Source organism: Branchiostoma floridae, chromosome 2 (assembly GCF_000003815.2).
Source record: "Branchiostoma floridae strain S238N-H82 chromosome 2, Bfl_VNyyK, whole genome shotgun sequence".
Classification (NCBI taxonomy): Eukaryota; Metazoa; Chordata; class Leptocardii; order Amphioxiformes; family Branchiostomatidae; genus Branchiostoma; species Branchiostoma floridae.
The window spans coordinates 3,295,678-3,321,166 of record NC_049980.1 but is presented as its reverse complement, the minus strand read 5'-3'; the positions used below and the strand labels follow the sequence as shown (position 1 = coordinate 3,321,166).

At 41.9% G+C, this 25,489-nt stretch overlaps 2 protein-coding genes across 2 annotated transcripts; one reads left to right on the top strand and one right to left on the bottom strand.

Annotated features, from left to right (window-relative positions):
* Nucleotides 1–6,269, bottom strand: LOC118404736 (DNA replication complex GINS protein SLD5-like; the record flags this gene model as incomplete). Its single annotated transcript, XM_035804014.1, is given in 8 exon segments — nt 1–89; nt 666–753; nt 1,229–1,317; nt 2,637–2,734; nt 3,212–3,265; nt 3,493–3,552; nt 4,805–4,891; nt 6,073–6,269. Coding segments are annotated over 8 exon segments (649 nt in total), but the record flags the coding sequence as incomplete, so codon positions are not given.
* Nucleotides 6,270–6,504: 235 nt separating this feature from the next.
* Nucleotides 6,505–25,368, top strand: LOC118410620 (poly [ADP-ribose] polymerase tankyrase-1-like). The gene is made up of 22 exons (XM_035812403.1): nt 6,505–6,732; nt 8,196–8,420; nt 9,014–9,109; nt 9,513–9,549; nt 9,694–9,769; nt 10,801–11,033; nt 11,766–11,881; nt 13,376–13,497; nt 14,318–14,409; nt 15,946–16,024; nt 16,485–16,656; nt 18,448–18,527; nt 19,453–19,598; nt 20,139–20,205; nt 20,507–20,605; nt 21,756–21,849; nt 22,440–22,565; nt 23,131–23,240; nt 23,575–23,697; nt 24,299–24,364; nt 25,052–25,286; nt 25,346–25,368. The coding sequence occupies exons 1-22, from the start codon at nt 6,546–6,548 to the stop codon at nt 25,366–25,368; spliced, it is 2,604 nt and encodes an 867-aa protein (XP_035668296.1). The 5' UTR covers nt 6,505–6,545.
* Nucleotides 25,369–25,489: the final 121 nt, after the last annotated feature.

Below are 25,489 nucleotides of genomic sequence, written 5' to 3'. Positions count from 1 at the left end.
GGGTGACGGCATCATTGTTTATCAGTGGTGCCACCACTCTGTACCGCATGATGTGTTGGGAGCCCTTCTCCAGATCTATAGCTTCATCCCTGTAATAAACACACACAACATTACCATCATTTTAACATTAAAAGAATTATAAATATCACAATCATGTCCTATCTTGGACTGCACTGGGGTTTAAGATTTATTCATATTAAGTTATGTACATACACATGTAATTTTACACATGTAATTTTGATCAAGCTATCTTCATACCAAAGAACTGAAAGCAGCATGGCACATTCAATTTATCAGAGAAAAACAGTCAGTAACCATAAACAGGTCGTTGACCTTCCAGCAAACAACCACATCTAGTGCCTTTAACTTAGACCATATTACTCTACCAAAGGGGTTTTAGATACTAAAATAAAGCACTGTGGTTCCACAGCAAACTGCTAGGGGACCTAAATCTACATCAATGAGTACTCCCTCATATCAACAACGATCTTCCACCTAGAAAACAACAACAAAAGGACACAAACATGCAGAGTGAAAACTACAGAATCCTCAACATGAAATAAGAAGAACTGTACCTCCATTTTTTATGGAGGTAACAAGGATGTTAAACCATTGATTGTAAGCAAAATGCCAAGGCAAGAAACATTGTAGCACAGGTGCCTTACCCTTGATCCCCAGCTGTGTCCACCATCACCTGATCCACCTGCTCCTGCACCTGGAGAAACACGTAGCTGTCCTTGTTGGGACTTGCAGCTGCAACATCAACAGTAGAGTCAATCCACACATGCATGTACAGCATACCCATCCAATCAAATCCTAACATTCTTTTTCAAACTGAATGTCAGGATTTGATTGGACTTGGTGATGTTGCAATGTTCTCTTCAACCAATGAAAACTTTCAACTCTTCTCATACCACAAATACTGTCCATAACAGCATAGTCAGACACAGTGGTGACTATCCTGTCATGGTGTAACAGTTGGGTTCAAGTGCCCTTAACTGACAAGTCTAAATGGTCCGGACCTTTTGGCCACACAGTTATGGTGATGGTTTGGTGAGCTGGAGGGCCTGGGTTTGATTCCCAGTGTGGGGATCACTGAATCACAAGGGGTGAGTAGAAACAGTCACCTGGCTCCCAGGAATCGATGGTGGGGCTTAATGTTACAAAGGCAATGTTTCAACAGAACACCAACAAAAATACAGAAAATGTGTCAAAAAAGTACACATACCAACTTTGGACCCTTCCAGTTTCTTCAGGTTGCGAGGCATGTGTCTTAGTACAACGTCATTGAATAGAGTTTCCATGTTTGCTGCAAAACTAGAGTAAAACAATATTTTGCATCAGATGTCATAATAATAAATACTAGTAATGTAGTACAGTCAAACCTGTATTAGCGGCCAACTTTGCATAGCAGACACCTGGCCATAGTGGCCACTTTTTGTTGGTCCCTTGGATTCGTAATGATTAAGAAATAGGCTTAGCGGCCACCTGTCCAATGCGGCCACGGCCACACGATTTACGGTCCCGCAGATAAAGAAACACTGCTTATTGCAACCATACTGCAGCCTTATGTCACCCTGCACCGAGTTTGAAATTGTAGTTTGCGAGGATTTGGAGTTCCTGACAGGGTCATTTTGGCGGTAGCAGAAGGTATGCATGCCTTGAGCATTAAAGTGCAAGTCTTTGTCGGTGAATTTACTGATCAAGACAATGTTACTTGGTGAGAAAGATTAGTGGGAACTGAAATCATGTGTAGCTTGCTCATGGTCAATTGATCAACATTTTCTCTATAGTGGCCACCTGTCTATAGTGGCCATATTTCTCCAGTCCCTTGAGTGGCCGCTATAGACAGGGTTGACAATATAATTCATACATATGTGTGATACATAAAATTATATATCAAATCACATTGTAAAATATGAGGGCAGAAAACAACAAAAAGGGTACAGAGTCTACAGACCTAAGTTCATGGACCAGAGTTTCTTTTACAATTTTGTAGGTAGGCCACAGGCAGACACTCTCAGACCAAAAGGCCTATGCTCTAGGCCAAACACCATGCCAAAATGCCACCTGTATAACTTGTATATCACAACCTTCAGATGATCGTAATCCTACCGTGGACCAGGGCTCTAGCCAGCGTCCGTTTTTTCGTCCATTGACGGACATTTGCTACGTGTGACGGAAATTTTTTTTTAACCAATCCGTCAACCTTGACGGACAGAAATTCTTGGTGGAAGCTACAGGCGGCTTGGGGACGCTGTCCACGGTCGTAAAAGCCACACATTGTTTGTTTTGCTATTATTATGATTATTGACAGTGTGTGTCGGCACCCTTTCGCATACGATAATCTCCTTAAAAAACCGTTTTTCAAGGTCTCAGTTCCGTCTTTCTAACTTAATTTTTGCGGTTTCGCGACAATGGGAATTGGCTGACGGAAAAAAATTTCAAGCTGGCTAGAGCCCTGCCGTGGACCAAATGTCTGGAACAACCTACCACCAGACACAAGTACGGCTCCAAATCTGACCTGCTTTGAGAGACTTAAACTAAAGCGATGTGTTTTTGCCTGGTTCTTCTCATGAATAGATAAACAAAACAAGTTCAGACAAACAAAACAATAGACAAGAGAGCAGGCTTACTTTTTAGCATGTTGTAGTTCTTCTGGTGACATTCTGGAGGGGACATCTTCTCCTAGTTCAGCCTCTTCTTCTAACAAGTGGTGAACAAACTTCTCAATCTGGAATCATAACAAAAACCAGTCATCAATCACATTTCTATGGATAGTGAAAATTAAATTCTTCAAAATCATTTTTCTTTAAATGGTGAAAAAGCTTGGCTACTTTAGTACACTTAATCTTTGAAGTCATCATAGATGCTGAAAAAAAAAAAAACTTGTACGTCCAGGCTTTTAGCCAGGTATGCATCACTGTTCTAAAAATAACAAGAAATTGGAGGCAAAAGATGCCCTTACACAGGGGAGCAGATCCTCTGATAAGCATAACATTTTGATTGACCAGGGATGCTACTAGGTCACTTGTGGTCAGCGTCTTCAAATCAACTTATCTCTCTTAAAGTAATTTTGCCCCTTTGGATACCTTAGGATTCACCATTTTAATTTAAAATTCTCTAAAACTCTGCACCTCAAAAATGTTTTGGAAATTTCAAAAAATTTTAATATCCAGACTTCGTTTAACAGGAGAGAAGTTGACTCTACCTTTTCCAGCCGTATCCTCAGGTAGCTGGCCAGCACATATCTGATTCTGTCAATCTAAAAGGAACAAGAGTTCAGAGACCTCATACATCTGAGCTGTTGTACATTCAAACACATCAAGTGACAACAATGTGTATCTTTACATTGCTACAATATGTTACAGTAGCTCTAGAAGCCTTCATTCTTAGTTCTAAACCTACCACCGAAGCTGTTAGTTGGGGGAGAATAAAATGTTTAAACACAAAGTATCTAAAACTAACCTTTAACTGTTCTGTTTGTCTTACCTCCATTTTATGGATGCTAGCTTTTAGATCTCCCTTCTTTGCTCTGCTGATGTTCTCTTGCTGAAGCAAAATGGTGAGAATTACTAGTACATTGTACTCGGTAATACGAGGTCAGCAGGCTTTTAGCCAGGTATGCGTCAAAGCGTCATCTGGACGCACTTTTCTTAGAATAACAAGAAATTTGATGCCCCTGGACGCCCTTACGCTGGGGAGAAAATCGTCTGACAAGCATGAAAGTCTGATTGACCAGGGATACCAGGTCATCTGTGATCATAGTCTTCTACTGTGACCTCTGGAACAGTATTTTTGCCTCTTGGGATGCCTTAGAATGCACTCTTTTAACTTAAAATCATCAAAAACTCTGCACCATGGAAGGTGGATACCCCCAGACCCCTCTACAATAGTCACTTACCGCGACTCACCAATAAGTTTGGACTCCCTATTATAAAATCCTAGCTAAAAGCCTGGAGGTCAGTATTAATTTTTCATACAGTACATCTGCATGAAAATAATGTGTCAAGGGCAATGACCACTTATTCAAGCAGTCGCAGAAGGCCCAGTTTGAGTCTATACAGCATTTTATCCCATTCCAGACTGGTAGCAGCCCTTTTCACGGATAATGTAAGAGAAATTTCACATTGATGAGACAGTGCAGCATACAGACTTTCAGATTTGGTAAAAAAAAATACAGTTTTGGTCTATTTTCTAGGCCTAGGCAGACCTCTAATTTGAAGTGGTAAGTCCCTAAATTGACATCATCAGAAACCAAGATGGTAGCATTCTTGAGAACTGCAGTAACTTCTGGCAGTCAGAATTTTTTTAAAATCAGACTTTCTGGACACTTCAGATAGTGGGTTGCTGTCTGTGGGGAGTTTGTTTTATGACCTGGAATGTTCACGGATGAGATTATGACACACCGAACTTGCCTATCTTTACCTTATTGCCTATACAGATTTCCATTGGTGTCATTGGTAAATGAAACTAGCCGCTAGGGGGCCCAAATTTATGTCCCTTCTTCCCGAGCACAAGAGCTATCCAACACCGAAAAATCGTGACCATGGCTGGTTCAGAACACGAGATAGCAAAATCAGAAGTTGTGCTGCAGCAACAAGGGAAGCCACTAGGGGGCCCAAAATCTCATCGTTTCCAGCTTTCAAATTGCATCCTACCAATACACCAAGTATGAAACCAATCCACCCAGCCTTCTTGAGTTATCTTGTTCACACACAGACACACACACAAACGCTAGTCAAAATATAACCTCCATGTAATTTCATGGACGTAAAAATTAAAGGTATCACCAAGCACTCACCATGCCATTGAGCTGGTCCAACATGACGTCCACCAGGTCCTGTTTGTGTGGTAACAGTTCAGGGGAAAACTTCTCATTTAGCCAGGCCTAGAGAGAAACAACAACAGTAGATAATACACATTCAGAATACTGTAAATGCAGAAACTTTCGCGAAGGCCGCATCACCGCAAACTTCAAACCACCGCAAACATTTTTCCACGGCAGTAAGAGACTACAGTGCATGGTGCTAGCGCGAACTTAAAACCAATGCGAAAAGTCCTTTTTCAAGCTACTGCGAAATTAAATCCCCGCAAACTTAAATGCATTTAAAGTAATTCACAAACTTTCACTATTTCACCTGGCCCCTGGCATTTTGATTTCCAAAACATACAGGAAAATTTATGATTATTCAGTGGGCCGATTCCCCTCTCTTGGCAGCCAGGGGCTGATTTGCGAGGAGCTTACAATAACTTGAATGAGCAGGGCTAAATCGCAAGGGTCTGGAGTGGCTGCCATTTGGCACTAACTCAGGTGACCTCAATATGACTGTGACAGACACTTGCGACACTGGCGCAAGCTGCCGTTCAGCGACACTCAAGTGACCTCAATACGCCCCAGTTGTGGGTATGGGACAGTAGGTGGAAGACGGGGGTGGAATAGTTTAGGATGGTCAGCTTTCAAAATACTGAAATACTGCAGCTTCTGGCAAGCACAGAAATCACTATCCCAGCATAATTATAGAGAGGGTCTGAAAGGGGTCCCAACAATGCTTTACTGTAGTTTACATTGAATTTTAAAGACCCCCCCCCCCTATGTATTATAATAATAATAATCATCTGGTGTATTTTGCCAGCCAGTAGGTACCCAGTATGAGTAATGAGGCTGTTTAACGTGGTCGAGGCACCTCCTCGAGCACGGGACCCCCGTTTTACGTCCCTCCCGGAAGACGATTTCGTGGAAACTTCGTGAGGCTACAGCAATCCGGACGTCCTTGGTTGGGGGTCTCCCATCCAAGCACTGTCCGGACCGTCGCGTTGCTTAACTTCCGAGATCGAGGGATCGGGTGACCAACGCGCCACGCGGCCGTAGCATATATACTCAACTCTAATTCTAAAGAACGTGTCGTCTGTACATTGTACTGTTCAACAGTCTGACGCCTCCACCCACAACTTCTGTCACTGTACATTGATACTTGGAAACGTGAACGTACTTTATAAGAGAAATTGTTTGAACCAAAACATGATATTTTTGCCACAGTCCAAAAAGGCTCTGTTGCTCTTGTGTTTTACCTTTTCTACCATAGCCAAGGCTTCAGCCGCTGTCATCTGTTCCACCTCTTCATCACTGCCCTCTTCTATGTCCAGGTCATCCATTATGAAGTGCCAAATATTAACAAACACGCACAGAAACTTCTTTCTTCTTTTTACAAAATCATCTGCACGACTCACTTTCTTCCATTTGCCGCCATTTTCCCACAATGCAATACGAAGTGAAAAAGATCTCGCGAGATTTCGTAGACGAGAGCTTTCTTGGCGACCCCATAAACTTCATCATAAAATGCCTGATGACTTTGATATTAAGTACAGAATTGCAATTTTAATGATATATAGAATTATTAAGAACATGTAATTTCATAAAATGTCTTATTAATCTTTCTAGTAGGATTTTTTTACTTTACAAGAATAGTTTGTGCATAGGTATTTTCATGGCCTTAAGAGCGTGGGGTGCTGTGGGGTCGTGACTGGCAGCTGGTAGAGAAAAGATGGCGGGGAGGCGAGCTGCTGTTGTGTTGGATCGGGGACATTGCGACGAAAGTAGCGGCTGTAGAGAGTTATTTGAAGCCTGTAGGAACGGCGACGTGGCCAGAGTGAAGAAGCTCATCACCCCGCAGAACGTGAACGCGCGGGACACGGCAGGGAGGAAGTCTACGCCGCTCCATTTCGCCGCAGGTATGTGTGTTTTGGTTGGAGAGAAAGATGGAGGTTTTGGTTTGTTCGTCGTTTGGTGAAGAAAAAAGTCGCTGTTTTGGGGATGTTTCAAGCCATTGGGGAGGGGGGATCGTGATTTCCCATCGCTAGTTATTATACTGGGCGATCCAAGTGGCAAATCATTGCATTCTCCATATGTCAGACTGTTCATTAAATTATGTCGAATTTCTAGACAATCACGTTTGTGGAAAGTCCCCTCTAAAAAATATAATTCACCGGAAAGTCCCAGCAAGGCCAAATTATATGTCTGTCTGAAGCCGTATTTGGTGTTAGGCAGTTGCGCACTTCATTTGTGTGGTTTCAGTTAGTAGCTTTTAAGCCTCAGAACATTGAAAGAAAATTTATATGTGATATGGTACATTTACAACTTGATATAAATATTCCTTGCGTAGCATTCAGACAACTTGCTCTATATCATCTCAAAGTTAAGTCATAAAAATGTCGATTGGATATTGAAATTGACTTTCTTTCCGATGATCATCCACCAATCTTTCCCAGTCAAAAAAAATTATGTATTCCCCAGTCAAAAAAATCATGCCTTCCTCTTAGGAGGGTGTGGAAGGGGGATCCTAGCCATTACAGTTCTATGGTGAGGAGATTTTCAAAATGTAGATGTAAAAAGTTCACACATTTAACGGTTCCCATAAGGGAACGGTGGGCCCCTTGAAAATCAGCTGTCTTGTACTAAGTTGTAGGGGCCACCCATCAGTCTTAAGGTAAAATGAATAAAAAAACTTGATCTGTTCACACCACATACAAATTACATCTTATTGGATATTTCGGTCAGTTTGGAGGGTCATATCAACATTTCTCACATTGATGAGACATTGTCCCACAAGTCTACTAGATTACTAGAAAAATAGCACTACGCTAGTAGCCAGTTAAAAATTGTGGTTCTCATTTATCTTGGTCGTCGTAAATTATTGTGTGGTTGTCATGTTAAAATACTCTAGTTAGAAGTTTAGAACCCTGGTTATTTCAGATCTGGGGCAGTCTACATACAGCAAGACTGTTTTCGGGACCCATCCCTCCGTCCCAGGATGGAAATTTGCCTGTCGGGACAGATAAACATCACCCAGTTAAAAAAATGCCAACTTCATGACATGAAATTGATGATGTATTTTCCTTGTCTCAAAAGGACACAGAGAAAATTAAATTCATGGGCTCCCAAACAGAAAAGAGGGACAGAAAAAATTAGAAGCTGGAGACAGCCCTAGTCTACTGTATGGATGAAAACATTGCTGTCACGTATAGTTTTACATAAAAACTAAAATGGTGCTCCCGCAAACTTAAAACCACCGCAAACAGTCCTTTTCCCCACTACCTTGAAATTAAATCCTCACAAACTTACTAATTAGGTGCATTTACAGTATCAAGGCGATTGGATATCTTCCCTAATGTGATCATGAACTCCATCCCTGCAGGTTTTGGTAGGAAAGACGTTGTGGAACACCTGCTTCAGAACGGCGCCAACGTCCACGCTCGCGACGACGGCGGGCTCATCCCGCTCCACAACGCCTGCTCCTTCGGACATGCGGAGGTCGTGACCTTGCTGTTGAGGAACGGCGCCGATCCCAACGCCCGCGACAACTGGAACTACACCCCGCTTCACGAGGCCGCCATCAAGGGCAAGATAGATGTTTGCATTGGTCAGTACTACCTTCTATCTTTGGTGCATTTGCATAATCTCCAACTGGTTTTGGTGTATTTGCATTATCTCCAACTGGTTTGGTGTCTTTGTATAATCTCCAACTGGTTTGGTGTATTTGCATAATCTCCAAGCAGAAGTCAAGGTGAACATCAGTAGATGTTGATTATGCAAATGATGGTCTGATTTGCATAATTTGTACTGAAATACCATTAAATTGAAATGTACAATATAGTATAGTCTGACGTGAGTATAGAAGTAGAATCTGAATAGGAGCTGTTAGGTCAATACTAGTAGTGATTTGCGTGGAATCCAGGACATTGATATGTTCCCTGCTGTCACTACTACTCTTTGTGGTATATTTTTAGTTGTGGAAGAGCTATACCCAATTTTCTGCAATAAGGAACTTAATTGTATCATCAGTGAGAAAATACTTGTAGGAGTGGACAAAAACTTCACCCTGTGGGCCAAAAGAATCTGAACTTCATCGCATAATTATAGCACTTTTGCAAAAATACCTAGTGAAGGTATGAGGTTGTGGAACCCTAGTCAAGGTATGTAAGTAATATCGTAACAATTGTCATATTTTTCCAGTCCTGCTTCAAAACGGTGCCGATCCCTCCATCCGTAACACTGACGGGAAAACGGCGCTGGACTTGGCGGAACCTTCGGCCAAGACTGTTCTGACAGGTAGGATTTAACTTGGCCAGTGTCCATACCAGTATTTTCCAATTTGTGAATGGCAGGGCCCATACCTATTTTGAGTCTTCCAGAAGTATACTTTTAGTTTTACTCAAAACATATTGTTGTAGCTGGTGTGTCCTTTTTCTTTCTTCTTCTGTTAGTAGCCAATTGGAGCTTAGGTCAGATATTAGCTGTTGTTTTGAATATGAGCAGTTTTTTTTTACTCGCACATAATACTTAGGCAAGCATATTGGTATAGTATTGGGTGTGAGTAGCATGACAAAAGACTACAGGGAAAACTTTCTGCACTGTCTACATGTAGTTCTTGTAATACATTTTCATCAATAATGTGTTCTATTGCATTCAAGCAAGAAAGCCTGATGAATTGTTGTTTGTGTTCTGTTTACAGGTGATTACAAGAAGGACGAACTGCTGGAAGCAGCAAGGTTGGTTTGATGTCAACTCTCATTTATTGTCTTACTGGCAAAACCTTTGAAGAAATGGTAGAGGTTGTTAATAAAGCCAATGGGAAGCATGTCGTTGTGTGTGTTAAACATTAGGGTAAACATGTTACTGTTGTATTTTTTCAGGAGTGGAAATGAAGACAAGTTGATGGCTCTACTGACACCTTTGAATGTCAACTGTCATGCTAGTGATGGGAGAAAGGTAGGGCATCTCTACAATACTGATGCAAACCTACAATACTGATGCAAACCTACAGTACTGATACAAACCTACAATTGATACAAACCTACAGTACTGATACAAACCTACAATACTGATACAAACCTACAGTACTGATACAAACCTACAATACTGATACAAACCTACAAGTAGTACAATCTTCATCACTAGAATGAAGTGGTAGAACAACTCAGTACAAGTACATCTATCTGGAAAAACAGTCGAACCTGTCAAAGTCACAAACTTGTAATGGATGCAAATCTAACTCATATACAAATCATCTTTGGATAGTTCTTACGCTAAGACAACAACATAAAAACAGTCAGCAGTATACAGATGGAATTGTCTTAAAGTTAATTGTTCTTTGCATTTCTACGACCGCTAATTGTTTACCTGAATGTCTAACCTTAATGAACAAAATAAGGCTTGTATTTTTTATTCAGGGTTATTTTCGTTTACCTTGCAAGGACAGATATTAGTCTTGGTTTGTGTAATCTTATTCTAATGTCAGGTAACGTTGGATAAAACCAACTTGCATTGGTATAAGTTTGGTCTAAGAGTACAAGTACTTGTACCACACCAATGATACATGCACAAACTTGCATATGTACTTGGTATACTGATGCAGGGCTCTAGCCAGCGTCCATTTTTCCGTCAATTGACGGAAATTTGCTACGTCTGACAGAAAAATTTTAAAACCAATCCGTCAACCTTGACGGACAAAAATCCCTGGTGGAAGCTACAGGCGGCTTGGGGACGCCGTCCACGGCCGTAAAAGCCACACACTGTTTGTTTTGCTATTGTTATGCTTGTTGACAATGTGTGTCGGTGCTCTTTCGCATATGTTAATCTCATCAAAACCCGTTTTTCAAGGTATCAATGGCAACATTTACTACTTTGTAGTGTCATAGGGAAAATGAATTTTCGCGGTTTTCACGACAATTGGAATTGGCTGACGGAAAAAAATTTTGAGCTGGCTAGAGCCCTGTACTGATGGTTCCATCCCGTTCCAGTCCACCCCTCTCCACCTGGCTGCGGGGTACAACCGTGTGCGGATCGTCCAGCTGATACTACAGCACGGCGCGGACGTGCACGCCAAGGACAAGGGCGGGCTGGTGCCGCTGCACAACGCCTGCTCCTACGGACACTTCGAGGTGACGGAGCTGCTGCTCAAACACGGTGCCAGCGTCAACGCCATGGACCTGTGGCAGTTCACTCCGCTACACGAAGCAGCATCCAAGTCTAGGTAACTTGTTTATTGTCCTATCTAACACAGATTCTTAGCATGAAAATTCATCTGTGTTGGTAAATGACTATGGAAAACTAAACTTAACCTAACCAACACCAAGTTTGATTGGGACTTACCCCAAATTGTTCCATTCCGTGAACAAGGCTGACGGAGTCGGCTAAAAATGTGAGGTAAGCCCCAATCAAACTTGGTGTTGGTTAGGTAAAGTTTAGATTTTCCATAGTATCCACAGATTTGTAACCAAAATTAAAGTTTGACACTGAAAATAGAAGTGTCCTCTTGTATTTCAGTTTTACTTTGTGTATTAAATCACTAGAGTTTGGGCCAAAGTCCCTACCGAACATATTTTTTCAAGGACTCGGCTGAAAATGTGAGACAAGGACTGATGTAGGAAACACAATCATTTTTCCTAGTCTTTATCTTGTATATAGACAGTCACACACACACAAAGACGCTGCCAAAAACATAAACCTCTTGGTGAAGGCAATTTTGAAAGTCTTAGATTATAATCTGCATTGCATTATGGTGTTAGCTTTACTGATTTAAAAGTAAATGTGTATGATGCATAGAAGTTCAACCAATGATATAAATGTAATAAGGGGTCCGGCCATTAAGAAAGTGGCTACATGTTCATCAAATATTCATGCTTTAAACGTTTTGACTAAGTTGATGGAAAGTGGGATCGGTCTATTGTCAGTCTAACGATGAGTCTGACCTGATGTTTGACAGGATCGAGGTGTGTTCTCTCCTGTTGGCCCATGGTGCGGACCCGACGCTGCTCAACTGTCATTCCAAGAGTGCCATCGACGTGGCTTCAACACCAGAACTACAGGAGAAGCTATCCTGTAAGTAACCACTAGCCCGATTGTCCAGGGCAAGGGAAAGTGCTGATCGGACAAGTACATGTCCTACTCCATTTGTCCGATCGGGCAAGTAAGATTTTTCCATGAGAGAGATTTTGATATACTTATCACCTTTCACATTCATACTAGTAGCATCAAGCATTGGTCAACACTGAAAAATAGAGTCAATATTGAAATTATTTCATAGATGGAATTGAAAAAAACTTCAAATGTCATTTGAATGTCCGGACAAGTGAAGAGTTAATTCAGGCAAGTTAATTTTCTGTGTACTTGCCCGATAGGACAAGCGAATTTCAGAAAACTTGTCCAACCCTGGTGTGTGTTCCAATAGTTGCAATATTTACAATGTCTTCTTTTCTTGTACAATGAGTTCACAAGAGGTTCACAAGGCCATGTTGACTTGATTATATGGATGACATCCATGCACGCATCAGTTTTTGTCCATTTCTGAGGAAAAAAGTTTTCAACCATACATAAATCATGCATACAGAATGAGCAAATATATGCTGTATATTGCATAGAAAATATCAGAAAAGGACTGGTGTACTAATGTCACTGAATGCCAGTGTTAATTCCAAGGTCAAAGATGTTAAAGAAGTAAAAAGAAGAATCTATTGTTTGACATAACATACTGTGTTTGGTCATTTGTTCAACCTTCCTGACCACTTAGATTTCATAATGAAGGAAACTTTTACTTTTGGCCACCTTTTATTTTTCATTTTCATGCTTGCATCAGCTTTGGAGTTTCCAGAGGATGTCATCCATATAATTAATTCAACATGGCCTAACTGCAATAATATAGACATTCCAGTATTTAGTGTAGCTTATTATAGTCCTGAAAACCTTTTCAAACAGCTTAATTTTTTGTGTGCACAGTCTCATTTTTCAACTTAGCCTTTAGGTCTCATTGATGTATTACTCCGAGTGGGTACCCTAAAAGAGATCCTAGCCAAAAAATAAACGGCTGCACGGACGCGTGTTTTTAGCGGTGAGAAATTCCCTTTTAGCCAGCGGAACTGATCTCAAAAGTTAGATTGGTGAAAGCTTGTTTGTAACTGAAGAAATTAGCAGGTAAAGTTTTGCAGCCGCGGGCTAGGTCGGAGGTACACAGTTGTGGGTTCTGAGTGGTGCGGTTGTACGCTAGCAGCGAAAAAGTGCCTTTTGTGGGGATTGACTAATCGTTGTTTGTAATTGCTATAAAAAAAGTTCCTACGTATAGTTTACGTTGGCAATTTTTCCCCACGATATAGGGTAAATGTGCTCGACATAGAATGAAAAATCTGCTGAAATTTCATGGAGCTTCATTATGAACACGCCCATTTAAACCACGAATTATAACATAGAAGTCTATGGGAAGAAGAAACTCATCAATGAGACCTTAAGTGCAGTTTTGTAGTGGTTGGGAAAATAGAAGCAAATATTTGTTCTGATGTTCCACTGTAACATAACCTTGCACGTTGTTGATATGATTGACAGATGAGTTCAAAGGCCACTGCCTTCTTGATGGAGCCCGTCAGACGGACATGGCCAAGGTGAAGAAACATCTTCAACTGGACATCGTCAACTTCAAGCACCCATATACCCATGACACTGCTTTGGTAAGTATAGTAAGCCTCAGTCACATACATTACATTGTACAATTTACCATGATGGAGATGTCTTTCGCGTAGCACCTTATGTCATGCATTTTGGGAAATTTGGGTGCACCAGTTTGAGTATATAAAGCCGTAGTCGCGAATGTTGTAGGTCATTGTCAATCATGGTAAATCGCAGGTAAATCCTAGGTAAAATTAGCCATTAGGAAATGTCCTATGGAGGAAAATAGATTCTGACATGTTCAAAATTTGTCCATCAATGTACAAATAGCAGGCTTCACTATGGCCCCTTTTTTGTACTGAAAATTTCATATCTTTCGATGGTTTCAGTTTCCCCCGATATTGTCAATGCCGTTGAAAACTGGAGCCATCAGATCATAGTAACAACTAGAGAATAGCACTCCTGTAGAAAAGTCTACCTTCAAGGCTAAATTTTCCTCATGTCAGTTCCAGCATCGCGCAGGTGATGCATACAATTGATGGCTTTATAGAGGTGGTGTAAGTAAAATCCTGGGTTCATAATTAGATCAGATCACAGCCCTAGCCTCTCTCTGGGGTCAGTTTGCCAAGTGTTAAATGGCTAGTATCACCTACGATTTGTAGGCAGCTGAGGAATGCCCCCTACCAGTTTACTAAAGAACTGCACTGCCTCAAAGCTATGGATTCGTCAGGAGAGAAATTCTGCATTGGTCAAAAAAATTTACTGCAAGATTTTCTCAATACAGATTTACTTTATGTAAGTCCTGCTACCTAAGAATTGCATTGCTTTTGTTTTGAAGTAAACAAGTGTTTCTTATATGAAATCTTTGTTGTGATTGGCCAGCACTCGGCAGCCCTGTCCCCCTACCCGAAGAGGCGACAAATCACAGAGCTCCTGATCAGGAAAGGCGCCAACCTGAACGACAAGAACAAAGAGTAAGTAGGCTTCTGGACAGTTCGTATGCATAGTTATGATGTTTTCCCCAATAGGGAGAAAGATACTCTCACCTCTCAAATAAACGTACCGGTACGTTTATTTTTTTCGGCCTCAAAATCCACCCGGTACGTCCTTATTTTAGACGGTACGTTTATTTTTTTTTTTCAAATTGGGGCTTTCTTTACTAACCAGGGACCCCAAAAATATTGAAAGTCTGGTATTTTCTGCCCATATTTCCGCGGTACTTTTGCTTAAAATTCAATATTTTTCGGACGAGGCAGCGCGGATTTCCCTGCCGCTAGCGCTATGACCCAAACCAAGGACGTTGATGTAACGTCCTTGCCCAAACATAACAAGGGATGACCGGTTCTGGACTTGCAAAAACGTTTCGGTGCAGGTCCAAAAATACCGGAACACATGTGATTCGGTACTGGACTCGTAAAAAATATATCCTTTTCATTTTAGACCATCTTTAACCTTCCAAAAATCTTGAAATTTGCGCTGAACAAAGACGAAAACATCGAGGTCACATGCTACACACACAGTCACTTACTTCCGTAAATTCTCTATCAAAACACAGAAATTAACCACCAACCAAACAAATTAAAATGTTACCAATACTTTTCCACTATTTTTCATCCGTAGTCAACTTGTTTTAATGTTCCAGCAACGAAAAAATTCTTCCAAAACAAAGCACAGCGTTCAATCGGCTCGAAAACATCCGCCATGTTGGATTCATCAACTCACGCCGAATCTCGCGGTAATGCGCGAGAGAATTATATATTTTCTGCAGTACCATTACATTTCGATAGGGGGCAGTGTCTATGACCTCCTTGGTTTCTGCAACATTGAAAATAGCACAAGTGGTGAATAAGGTATTCTAAGTTGGAATGTTTCTTCAAAATGTTATTTTGTAACAATGATTATAAAATAAACTTCTTTTTTTATTTCTTCAATTTTTAGTTTCATTCATTTTTTTTACTTTTATTTTGATCTTTGTTGATGGTGTGACACTCAGATAAAGAAAATATGTGCAAGGAGGTTAACCTCCTTGATATGTGCAATAACATAGGAATTATTCTGTTCATTATTGATACAATTAACTGACATGGTACTGAGGCATAAATAAATAAAAAGAGCCTACCTGCTTATCATCTTCTCTTGGACTGAAGTAGCATGGGCAGTTTACATGTCAATTTGGTATTTTTCCGGGGGGTACTTTTATTCCAGGGGGTACTTTTATTAGATTTTGAAGATTTGTCCGGGGGGTACTTTTATTCCAGGGGGTACTTCTATTTGAGAGGTGAGAGTATTGTTTATGCAGATTGTTCTTGTTCTTCTGTCATGAACCACTCAGAGCTTATAACTGCATCAGCATATTAGCCATGTAGATATGGACTTTCTTGGTAACATTACTGGCACACAAACGGCTGTGGGGAAGTATTTCTGCATTTTCCAATACGTACATTTAAAAATGCACAGAAACTCTGAGTATCCCCCAGAGTTATGAGATTTTTGATCTCTTGTTATTTCAGGTTCCTGACCCCCCTCCATGTGGCCACAGACAAGTGTTACATAGACGTGATGGAGGTCCTGTTGAAACATGGTGCAAAAGTAAGTCATTTCTTCATACTCTTCAAAATGATCTTGAAAGTAGTCGTAGCAGTAGCAGTAGTAGTAGCAAAGTCTGGTCTACTGATTTTTTTCAGTCCCTTTATTTCTCGGACCAGTTCACCAAGAAAAAACAGTTTTAAACTCTGGTACATCATACCAGTACCCACCCCTTTGCCAGTCTAATTCATCAATGGGCACAGGGAAATTTTAAGGGGTGGTTTGGTCACTTCAAAGGAACCTAACAGAGTGAGTGAGTGATTTGCCAAAAAGAAGTTACTCAAGCAACTGGATATGATTTTGGAAATGGTCAGACGTTTCAGGTAGTATCCACTGTCTTTCGTTATTGACACTGAAGTTATCTGGAAGAAACTGGTCTTTTTTACGCTAACTATGAATGAAGATAATTTTAGATGTCCAATAGGAGACATTGTAAGACGAAGTGACTATTTTGTTATTCTAGGTGAATGCCCTGGACAGTTTGGGCCAGACTGCCCTCCACAGGGGTGCCCACTCCGGACATGTCCAGGCCTGCAGGCTGCTGCTCAGCTTCGGAGTGGACCCCAGCATCGTGTCCCTGCAGGGGGTCACCGCAGCGCAGATGGCCACAGAAGCCGTGCAGCAGATGTTACATGGTAGGTCACCTGGAGCCACCTGCCAGACACCTGGAGCCACCTGCCAGACACCTGTAATGGGGTGGGGCAACCAGTCACATGTACATGTCCATGTCATTGGTTACAAGGTGAAACTGTGTGTTAGTCTCTATGTTCATGAGTCACCTGTTGGGAAGTGGTGTGCCGGCAGGTGCTTCAGGTGTATCTGCAGCTGCCAGGTGGAAAGCTTGTCAGGAATTCAGTTCAGAAGGGGAGGATCACTAACCTCATTTGGAGGGAGCTGGGATTGATGAAGGAAATAAGGGGAGGATCTCTAACATCCGTGGGAGGGATCTGGGGTTGATTAAGGAAAGGGGAGGATCACTACCAGCAGTGGACGGGGGCTGGGATTGATGACGGGAAGAAGGGAAGGGGAGGATCACTAACATCAGTGAGAGGGAGCTGGGATTGATCAATGATGAAGGGAAGAAGTGAAGGGGAGGATCACTTACATCAGTGGGAGGGAGCTGGGATTGATCAATGAAGGGAAGAAGGGAAGGGAAGGATCACTAACATCAGTGGGAGGGAGCTGGGATTGATCAATGATGAAGGGAAGAAGGGAAGGGGAGGATCACTAACATCAGTGGGAGGGAGCTGGGATTGATCAATGAAGGGAAGAAGGGAAGGGAAGGATCACTAACATCAGTGGGAGGGAGCTGGGATTGATCAATGAAGGGAAGAAGGGAAGGGAAGGATCACTAACATCAGTGGGAGGGAGCTGGGATTGATCAATGATGAAGGGAAGAAGGGAAGGGGAGGATCACTAACATCAGTGGGAGGGAGCTGGGATTGATCAATGATGAAGGGAAGAAGGGAAGGGAAGGATCACTAATATCAGTGGGAGGGAGCTGGGATTGATCAATGATGAAGGGAAGAAGGGAAGGGGAGGATCACTAACATCAGTGGGAGGGAGCTGGGATTGATCAATGATGTAGGGAAGAAGGGAAGGGGAGGATCACTAACATCAGTGGGAGGGAGCTGGGATTGATCAATGAAGGGAAGAAGGGAAGGGAAGGATCACTAATATCAGTGGGAGGGAGCTGGGATTGATCAATGATGAAGGGAAGAAGGGAAGGGGAGGATCACTAACATCAGTGGGAGGGAGCTGGGATTGATCAATGATGAAGGGAAGGGGAGGATCACTAACATCAGTGGGAGGGAGCTGGGATTGATCAATGATGAAGGGAAGAAGGGAAGGGGAAGATCACTAACATCAGTGGGAGGGAGCTGGGATTGATCAATGATGAAGGGAAGGGGAGGATCACTAACATCAGTGGGAGGGAGCTGGGATTGATCAATGATGAAGGGAAGAAGGGAAGGGAAGGATCACTAACATCAGTGGGAGGGAGCTGGGATTGATCAATGATGAAGGGAAGAAGGGAAGGGAAGGATCACTAATATCAGTGGGAGGGAGCTGGGATTGATGAAGGGAAGAAGAGAAGGGGGGGATCACTAACATCCAGTGGGAGGGAGCTGGGATTGATAAAGAGAAGAAGGGAAGGGGAAGATCACTAATATCAGTGGGAGGGAGCTGAGATTGATGAAGAGAAGAAGGGAAGGGGAAGATCACTAATATCAGTAGGAGGGAGCTGGGATTGATGAAGGCAAGAAGGGAAGGGGAGGATCACTAGCAGCAGTGATGGCCAGGGCTATACAATGATATTACAAAACAAAACTAACATCATCTCAAAATATTTAATAGGGGTTAGATCTTCCATTCTCTTGTTGTCTCCTTGACCACATGTTGACCATGTCCTCCTTGCCTGTCCACAGAGGACCCTCCCAGTGGCCCAGCAGATGAGTGTGACCAGCTACTGGAGGCTGCCAAGGCTGGAGACTTGGAAGCTGTAAAGGTAGGTCAAGCCACCAATTCACTCTGTCACTCAGAGCAGGTAAATTCTATGGACGATGTCCTCCGCAGACCCCAAATGTACATGTATTACAGAGGGTAAAAAAAAATTTTCCTCAATGATGCAAATTTAAAGTTAATGCGTGCACTGGTTAGTAATAGTAAGGAAAGACTACAAGTAATGCAAAGAAACTTTTGCAGCAATACCTGCAAGTTATCAGAACGAGATGAAGTACTGTAAGAACCTTTCCAAACACATTAAACATATATCTAGCATTTTCATACGGATTACATAGCAAGCCTTAATGATGCAAGCCAGGGCTCTAGCCAACTCGAAATTTTTTTCCGTCAGCCAATTCCCATTGCCACGAAAACACTATTCCAGGAGTCAAAGAGAGACTGAACTGAGACCTTGAAAAACGGGTTTTAATGAGATTATCGTATGCGAAAGGGCGCCGACACACATTGTCAACAATCATAACAATAGCAAAACAAACAGTATGTGGCTTTTACGGCCGTGGATGGCGTCCCCAAGCGGCCTGTTGCTTCCACCAAGGAGTTTTTATCAGATTTTTGTCCGTCAAGGTTGACGGATTGGTTTTAAATTTTTTCCGTCACACGCAGCAGATTTCTGTCAATTGACGGAAAAACGGACGCTGGTTAGAGCCCTGATGCAAGCATTTATGAAGGTTAGACATCCGGGTAAACAATATTAAAATACAATACAATCTCCGCTAGTGGATGACAACAAAAAAAAGTTTTTATCCAGTTGTAGAGATAAATAATTAATTGATGAATGTGTTGTTACTGTTGTATATGCTGTTTAGCTAGGTTATTCAGTCAAAGACTGTACATTATAGTTAATAGACCAGTACGCATGAAGAGATTTATGGAGTAAAAAGTCTGCCCTATTTTTTATCCTTTTGTAGGTCCTGTGTAACCCCCACACCGTCAACTGTCGGGACGTGAACGGCAGACACTCCACGCCGCTGCACTTTGCCGCAGGCTACAACCGTGTGGCCGTGGTGGAGTACCTCCTCCAACATGGCGCCGACGTGCACGCCAAGGACAAAGGGTCAGTCTCATGTTATTGGGCGTTATTCTTCAACTTTATTTATATGTTACTATCTTCTCTTCAGGCTTTTAGCTAGTATTATATCATAGGGGTCCAAATTTTGTGGAATACAGTAGAAGCCAGTTAATTGCACTACAGATAATTGCACACTTCTGTTAATTGCACAGAATTCCCAAATCCCATGTTGGTCCGGTCTAGCTGGATAACTTCGCTTTGTTGCACCATCCGGATAATTGCACAAAATACTCTGGCAAATGGGGTGTGCAATTAAACAGCTTCGACTAACATAACTGTCAGACAGGCCAAGTGACCTAGTAGCATGCCTGGTCTATCGAAATGTTATGCATGTAAGAGGATCTGCTCCCTGGATCTTTGGGCGTCTTGCTTAAAAGTAGGGTGTCCAATTAATTATCATTTTTATACCAGTGCTTCCAAAGAATGCATGGATACATGCCATGGATTCTTTTCCTGTACTTTTATATCTGTCTATTCTTGATAACTTTGAATAGTTGGAGATAACTATGTTTTTTGTTACTACAGTGGACTAGTGCCTCTCCATAATGCCTGTTCCTATGGCCATTATGAAGTCTGTGAGCTGCTCCTCAAGGTGAACCTTCCAGCCTTACTTTTGTTTTTACCAGGGCTTAGCCGCGCTTGATATTAATGCATCAGTGTAGAAACAGCCAGTAGGAAGCAAGTCTTGCCTTAAGACATAGTAAGTTTTCAAAGAAAATGCGATCATGGCACTCTACTTGAGTACATGTGCAGACAGTTTCAGGGATTGAATATACATGTACATGTTGGTGCATGTTTTCGTCTTATGGGTCTGTTTCCATCTTCGGAAGTTTTCTTTCAAGTGTAAAAAAAAAACCAGAAGTTAATTAATTAATTGGTGCGTTTGATAACAGCACGGTGCCGTGGTGAACGTGGCAGACCTGTGGAAGTTTACACCTCTCCACGAAGCAGCAGCCAAGGGCAAGTACGAGATCTGCAAACTGCTCCTGAAGGTACGATCATCGTTTATAATACGAAGCGCTCTTCTGTCTTTCCAGGCCATTTATAGCAACGTCCAATTCAGTCTGTTGTGTTGTCGTGAGGCATACTGTACTATAGGAAACAGCAAAAAACTGATGTGCGCGTTGATGTCAGTCTTAGAATCAAATCAACATAGCCTTAAATACCCTATTCTCATTAATGAATTTTGAATCCTCCACTGCCAATATTTTCTTCATTTCTTGGTGCGTCTGTAACCAGAGAATGGATACTTCAGATTCAGCTTTATTTCTGATTGACTCGGCATGTGATATTCAGTATGAGAAACAAAATACACATGAAATGCGCCATCAGTCACAGAATAGCTTGTCACTGATACAATTGAGTTAAATGCATAAATACAACTTTTAAAATTCGACAGCAATCGAATTAAAATCTAGACATAATAGAATTAACCATCTTTACTGATTAACTAGCATTGTGGTACAATAATCTTAGAGAACGGGGTGCAAATGACAGTTCGTGTCTCTTGGTTTTACTTCTAGATGCCCTGTATGGGGCTTCCCGACGAAGACTGTACGAACTGAAACTGTCCTGAGGTCAAGTAAAGAACTCCCTCAGCGGAGATGCCCTGCTGTTAGAATTAAAATACATGAAGAGTTGTAAACACTGTATCTGTAAAAAAAACTGGATATGATTTTGGAAACGGTTAGAAGTGTCACTGAATGTCACTGAATGGGTACCGTAGTGGATGCTACCTAAAATATCAGACCGTTTTCAGTGTTCAAAATACTTTTCTGAGCCAGGTTGCACAGTGTGCAACCTGGGGCAAAAACTAGGTTGCACAACTGAATTTCAAGTTGCACCACCTACATCACATCACTAATTTCTGGGGGGAAAAAGGTACAGACATGTTTGGCTGATATGAAACGGAGATGCCTCGGCCCATTTATTTCTTTCAAGTAACTTGACAACAAAATCGAGTTATGAGGCTCAAAATCTGATTTGCACCCTGTGCAACCTGAGTTTAGAGGTAAGTTGAACCAAGCAAAAAGGGGTTGCAATGTGCAAGTGTGCAAGTGGATATTTTGCACGCTGGTTTTTATTTTATAACCTGGATGTCTAACCCTCATTGACGTACTCTGTACCTGTCCCTGTATTTAGCATGGTGCTGACCCCAACAAGAAGAACCGAGATGGAAACACCCCACTGGACCTGGTACGGGACGGGGACACGGATATACAGGACCTACTCAGAGGTTAGAACACTGGCATGGTGTAACACACTTTCTACAGTAGCATCGCTTGCATTGGAGTCCATATCCAATTTGCACTGTCAGAAAGTGTGGCATTCCCTCACGTTTTACCTACCCAAGAAGGTTATGTTTTTAGGTTTGTTCATTAGGGTGTCTGTTTGTTGCCAGCATACCTCAAGAGGTTGAAGGTGAACCTTTGTGATATTGTGGGGCTGGGAAAATGAAGGTCAAGTTTTATAGTTGGCCCCCAAGTTGTAGTTTATCTTCATTTCATGGACATTTCCCAAAATGATTAGCCCTGGAGCTTGTTCCTCTAAAATCCAATGTCAGAAGCAGTATTTAACTTTTATGGTTGTTTCCATGCTTACAAATGCTTACATGCACTACAAATCCCAAAAAACCTTATAGAGGTCAGATTTTTCCTCTAAATGCCCAGTAGTACAGTCAAAAGTGTTATGGGATGGACCATACATGTGTTCTGCATTTGCTGATCATTGATCATACTACACTTTTGTTTAGATAGGAAGGCTTAGTACATGTACTAATAGTTATACAAGGAACACATTGTTAAGGTTCTTTTCTTCTTGCTTCAGGTGATGCCGCCCTTCTGGACGCAGCCAAGAAGGGCAACCTGGCCCGGGTCCAGAAACTGGCCACACCAGAGAACATCAACTGTCGGGACACTCAGGGGCGGAACTCCACACCACTTCACTTAGCTGGTCAGTTCTCAACACGTCTGCTTGTCTCACATCAATGTCATTTTTAACTGAGGCCCCTGCTATTAGAATTAGTAAGAGTGGTATCGTGTGGGGCAATCAGTAAGGTGTTTGACCCAAAGAGGTCCAGGGTTCAAAACTGTGCCCTGATGTTGTGTCCTGATGTTCTGCCCTTGGGAAAGGCACTTTGCACGACTTTCTCTACTTCACTCGGGAGAAAATTAGTACCTAGCTTCAGTTAGGGACATCCCTCAGATAGGACATTGAATGGAGGTCCCATGTTTGGGAGAGCCACACCTCGAGCGCATTAAAGAACCCGCCATACTTATCAAAAAGAGTAGGGTTCCTCCTGGTGTGAGTGGTTCAAATCTTACACTCTGGTCTCCGGGTTGACACCCTAACATGATGGTCACCTGTTATGTCAATCCTTCCAGAAATGTGGTAAAACTAAATGCAATTTAAAAAGGAATAGTCCCTACAGTTAAAGGTAGAAGATAACCAAAGTGCTAGATGTGCATCCAGTACTTTTGCTGAAATTAATTGGTATTCTTCTATCTCTATGCCACAGCTGGTTACAACAATGTGGAGGTTGCTGAGTTCCTCCTGGAGAATGGAGCGGATGTCAACGCACAAGACAAGGGTGGACTCATCCCGCTACACAACGCTTCATCGTACGGGGTAAGCACTGCAGAAACCAGCTATGGCTCAGTCAGGGTTCAAGCTAGTGCACTTTTAGTTTAACAGGCCACTACGCTATAATTTGAGACCACCATGCTAAAATGAAGACCACTGCGCTTATTTTCAACTAGCGTAGTGGTACTTTGCTATCATTCACTTCTTGAAAAATGTCTAATGAAATATGAAAATGATGAACAGAACACTATTCTCAGGATGATTAGAGGCTGACTGCTTGGCTAGAAACTTGAACCATATTGCACTACTACTGGCTACATGAAAAGTATCAGGTTGCAGACTTTCTTTTTAGAAGAGTATGTTTTATTTCTGTTCCTAGCACGTTGAGATTGCCCAGCTACTTATCAAGTACGGGACCTGTGTGAACGCCACGGACCGCTGGAACTTCACCCCGCTCCACGAGGCCGCACAGAAGGGCAGAACTCAACTCTGTGCACTGCTGGTGAGTTCTTCATGTTTTACTCCTGTTGTCAAGACTGATTATCATGACATGACATTATCATGATATTGTGGTTAGAAGGTCTTATGATTCATGTATTAGGCCGTGTTGATTTGATTAGGTAGGTGACATCCATATGCGCATCAATTTTCCACTCTTTCCAAGTAAAAAAAGTGTTTCCAAGTAAAAAAAAAGTTTTTGAACAAAGAAGAAATAAAAAAAAATCTGTTGTCCAGTATACTCTTGTGTATTTAGTCATATGTTCAACCTTCCTGACCACTTAGATTTCACAATGAAGGCAAGTTTTCATCCATGTGATTAAATCAACATTGCCTTAGATTTACAGTATCCATTGTGTTTAATCATGAAAATAAACACCTTTTATAAACCCATATCCAATAAGCATGTATTTCCTGAGCTGTTTTACATTATACTTCAAGCATGTTTCTTCTATCATTAATCTAAAGGCTGTCTCCTAAATCTTAGGTAATGCAAAATTGGTGGAATTGAGTATAGGAATCATATGTTAATACTTGTATTGAACTAGAGTCTGGAATCTCTCCATGTCATAACTGTTGATGTATTGCTGTTGTCACATCTCCAGCTGGCCCATGGTGCAGACCCTACCATGAAGAACCAAGAGGGGCAAACACCACTCGACCTGGCCACAGTAAGTACCATTCTTATAACTTACTATAGTTACCTCCTCATACCATGTAAATGGGAATGGGTTATACAATTTGACCTGAACGACATCCCGCAATGTCCAACCCTTGTAAGACGGGGAACAACGGACGCTAAACTGGATAGATAGTGAGTGAGTGAGTAATTGGTTTGTCTTAAGAGTTAGAAAGTTTGCCAACAAGAGCATATTGTGTATCTGCTAATTACTTTTTTAATTGACAGCAATAAAACGTTACAGAGAGAAAATTTTGAGAAACAGCAGTGTTATGTAATGCTCAGACCCAAATTTAAAGGGAAAACACCTTTATTGGACCACCCGCCATTATTAAAAATAGATACTCTTTGTAAAGTTTATTTCTCTTGTAAAGCAGGAATCACACCACAGGAAAAATTTTGCTTGAAAAGTCTGCATGAGAGGACATTTTCTGCAGCAATATGTATGATATCCTCTCAATCAACTTTTTAAATCTTCGCAGGTCACTGCATTCAAACTTTCAAAGTAACTGCAGGAAGATTTTAAGCACAAATGTGGTTGACTGTACATTTTGAAATTCGGTAACTTTCTGGTGATCAAGATATTTTGCTGGAGCTCCTTGATAGTATGGTGTCAACTAAAAGAAATGGTTACTGTGTAAGTTCTCCTTGAGAGTGATGAATTTTTACTTTTCACCAGGCTGAAGACGTGCGTGCCCTCCTGGTGGACGCCATGCCGCCACAGTCCCTCCCAGCAGCCACCACCGCCACCCCCTCCACCAACAAGGCCGCCAGTCCGCTGAGCTCGGCCAGCACCACCCCCTCCTCCACCCCGGGGGTGCTCTCTACAGCCTCCAGCATGGACCACCTGGCAGGGGCGGTCGGCGGGGGGCAGGGCGACGGGGCCATCGATCGCTCAGCAGTCGAGGGGGAGAGTGAGTTCTGGCTTCCTTTTTCTATTACTGCAATAGTTTTATGTTTGTCTAAGATTCAGTGAAGAAAAAAGTGAAAGACTAGACTTGATGGTGATAGTGAAGAGAAGCACAAGGGGCCTGAAAATGGCAAGGAAAAACTTCTAATTCTAAAGGTCGATATAAAAAAAATGGGGGGTTTTAGCCAGGAAATTCAAGTCTTTGGC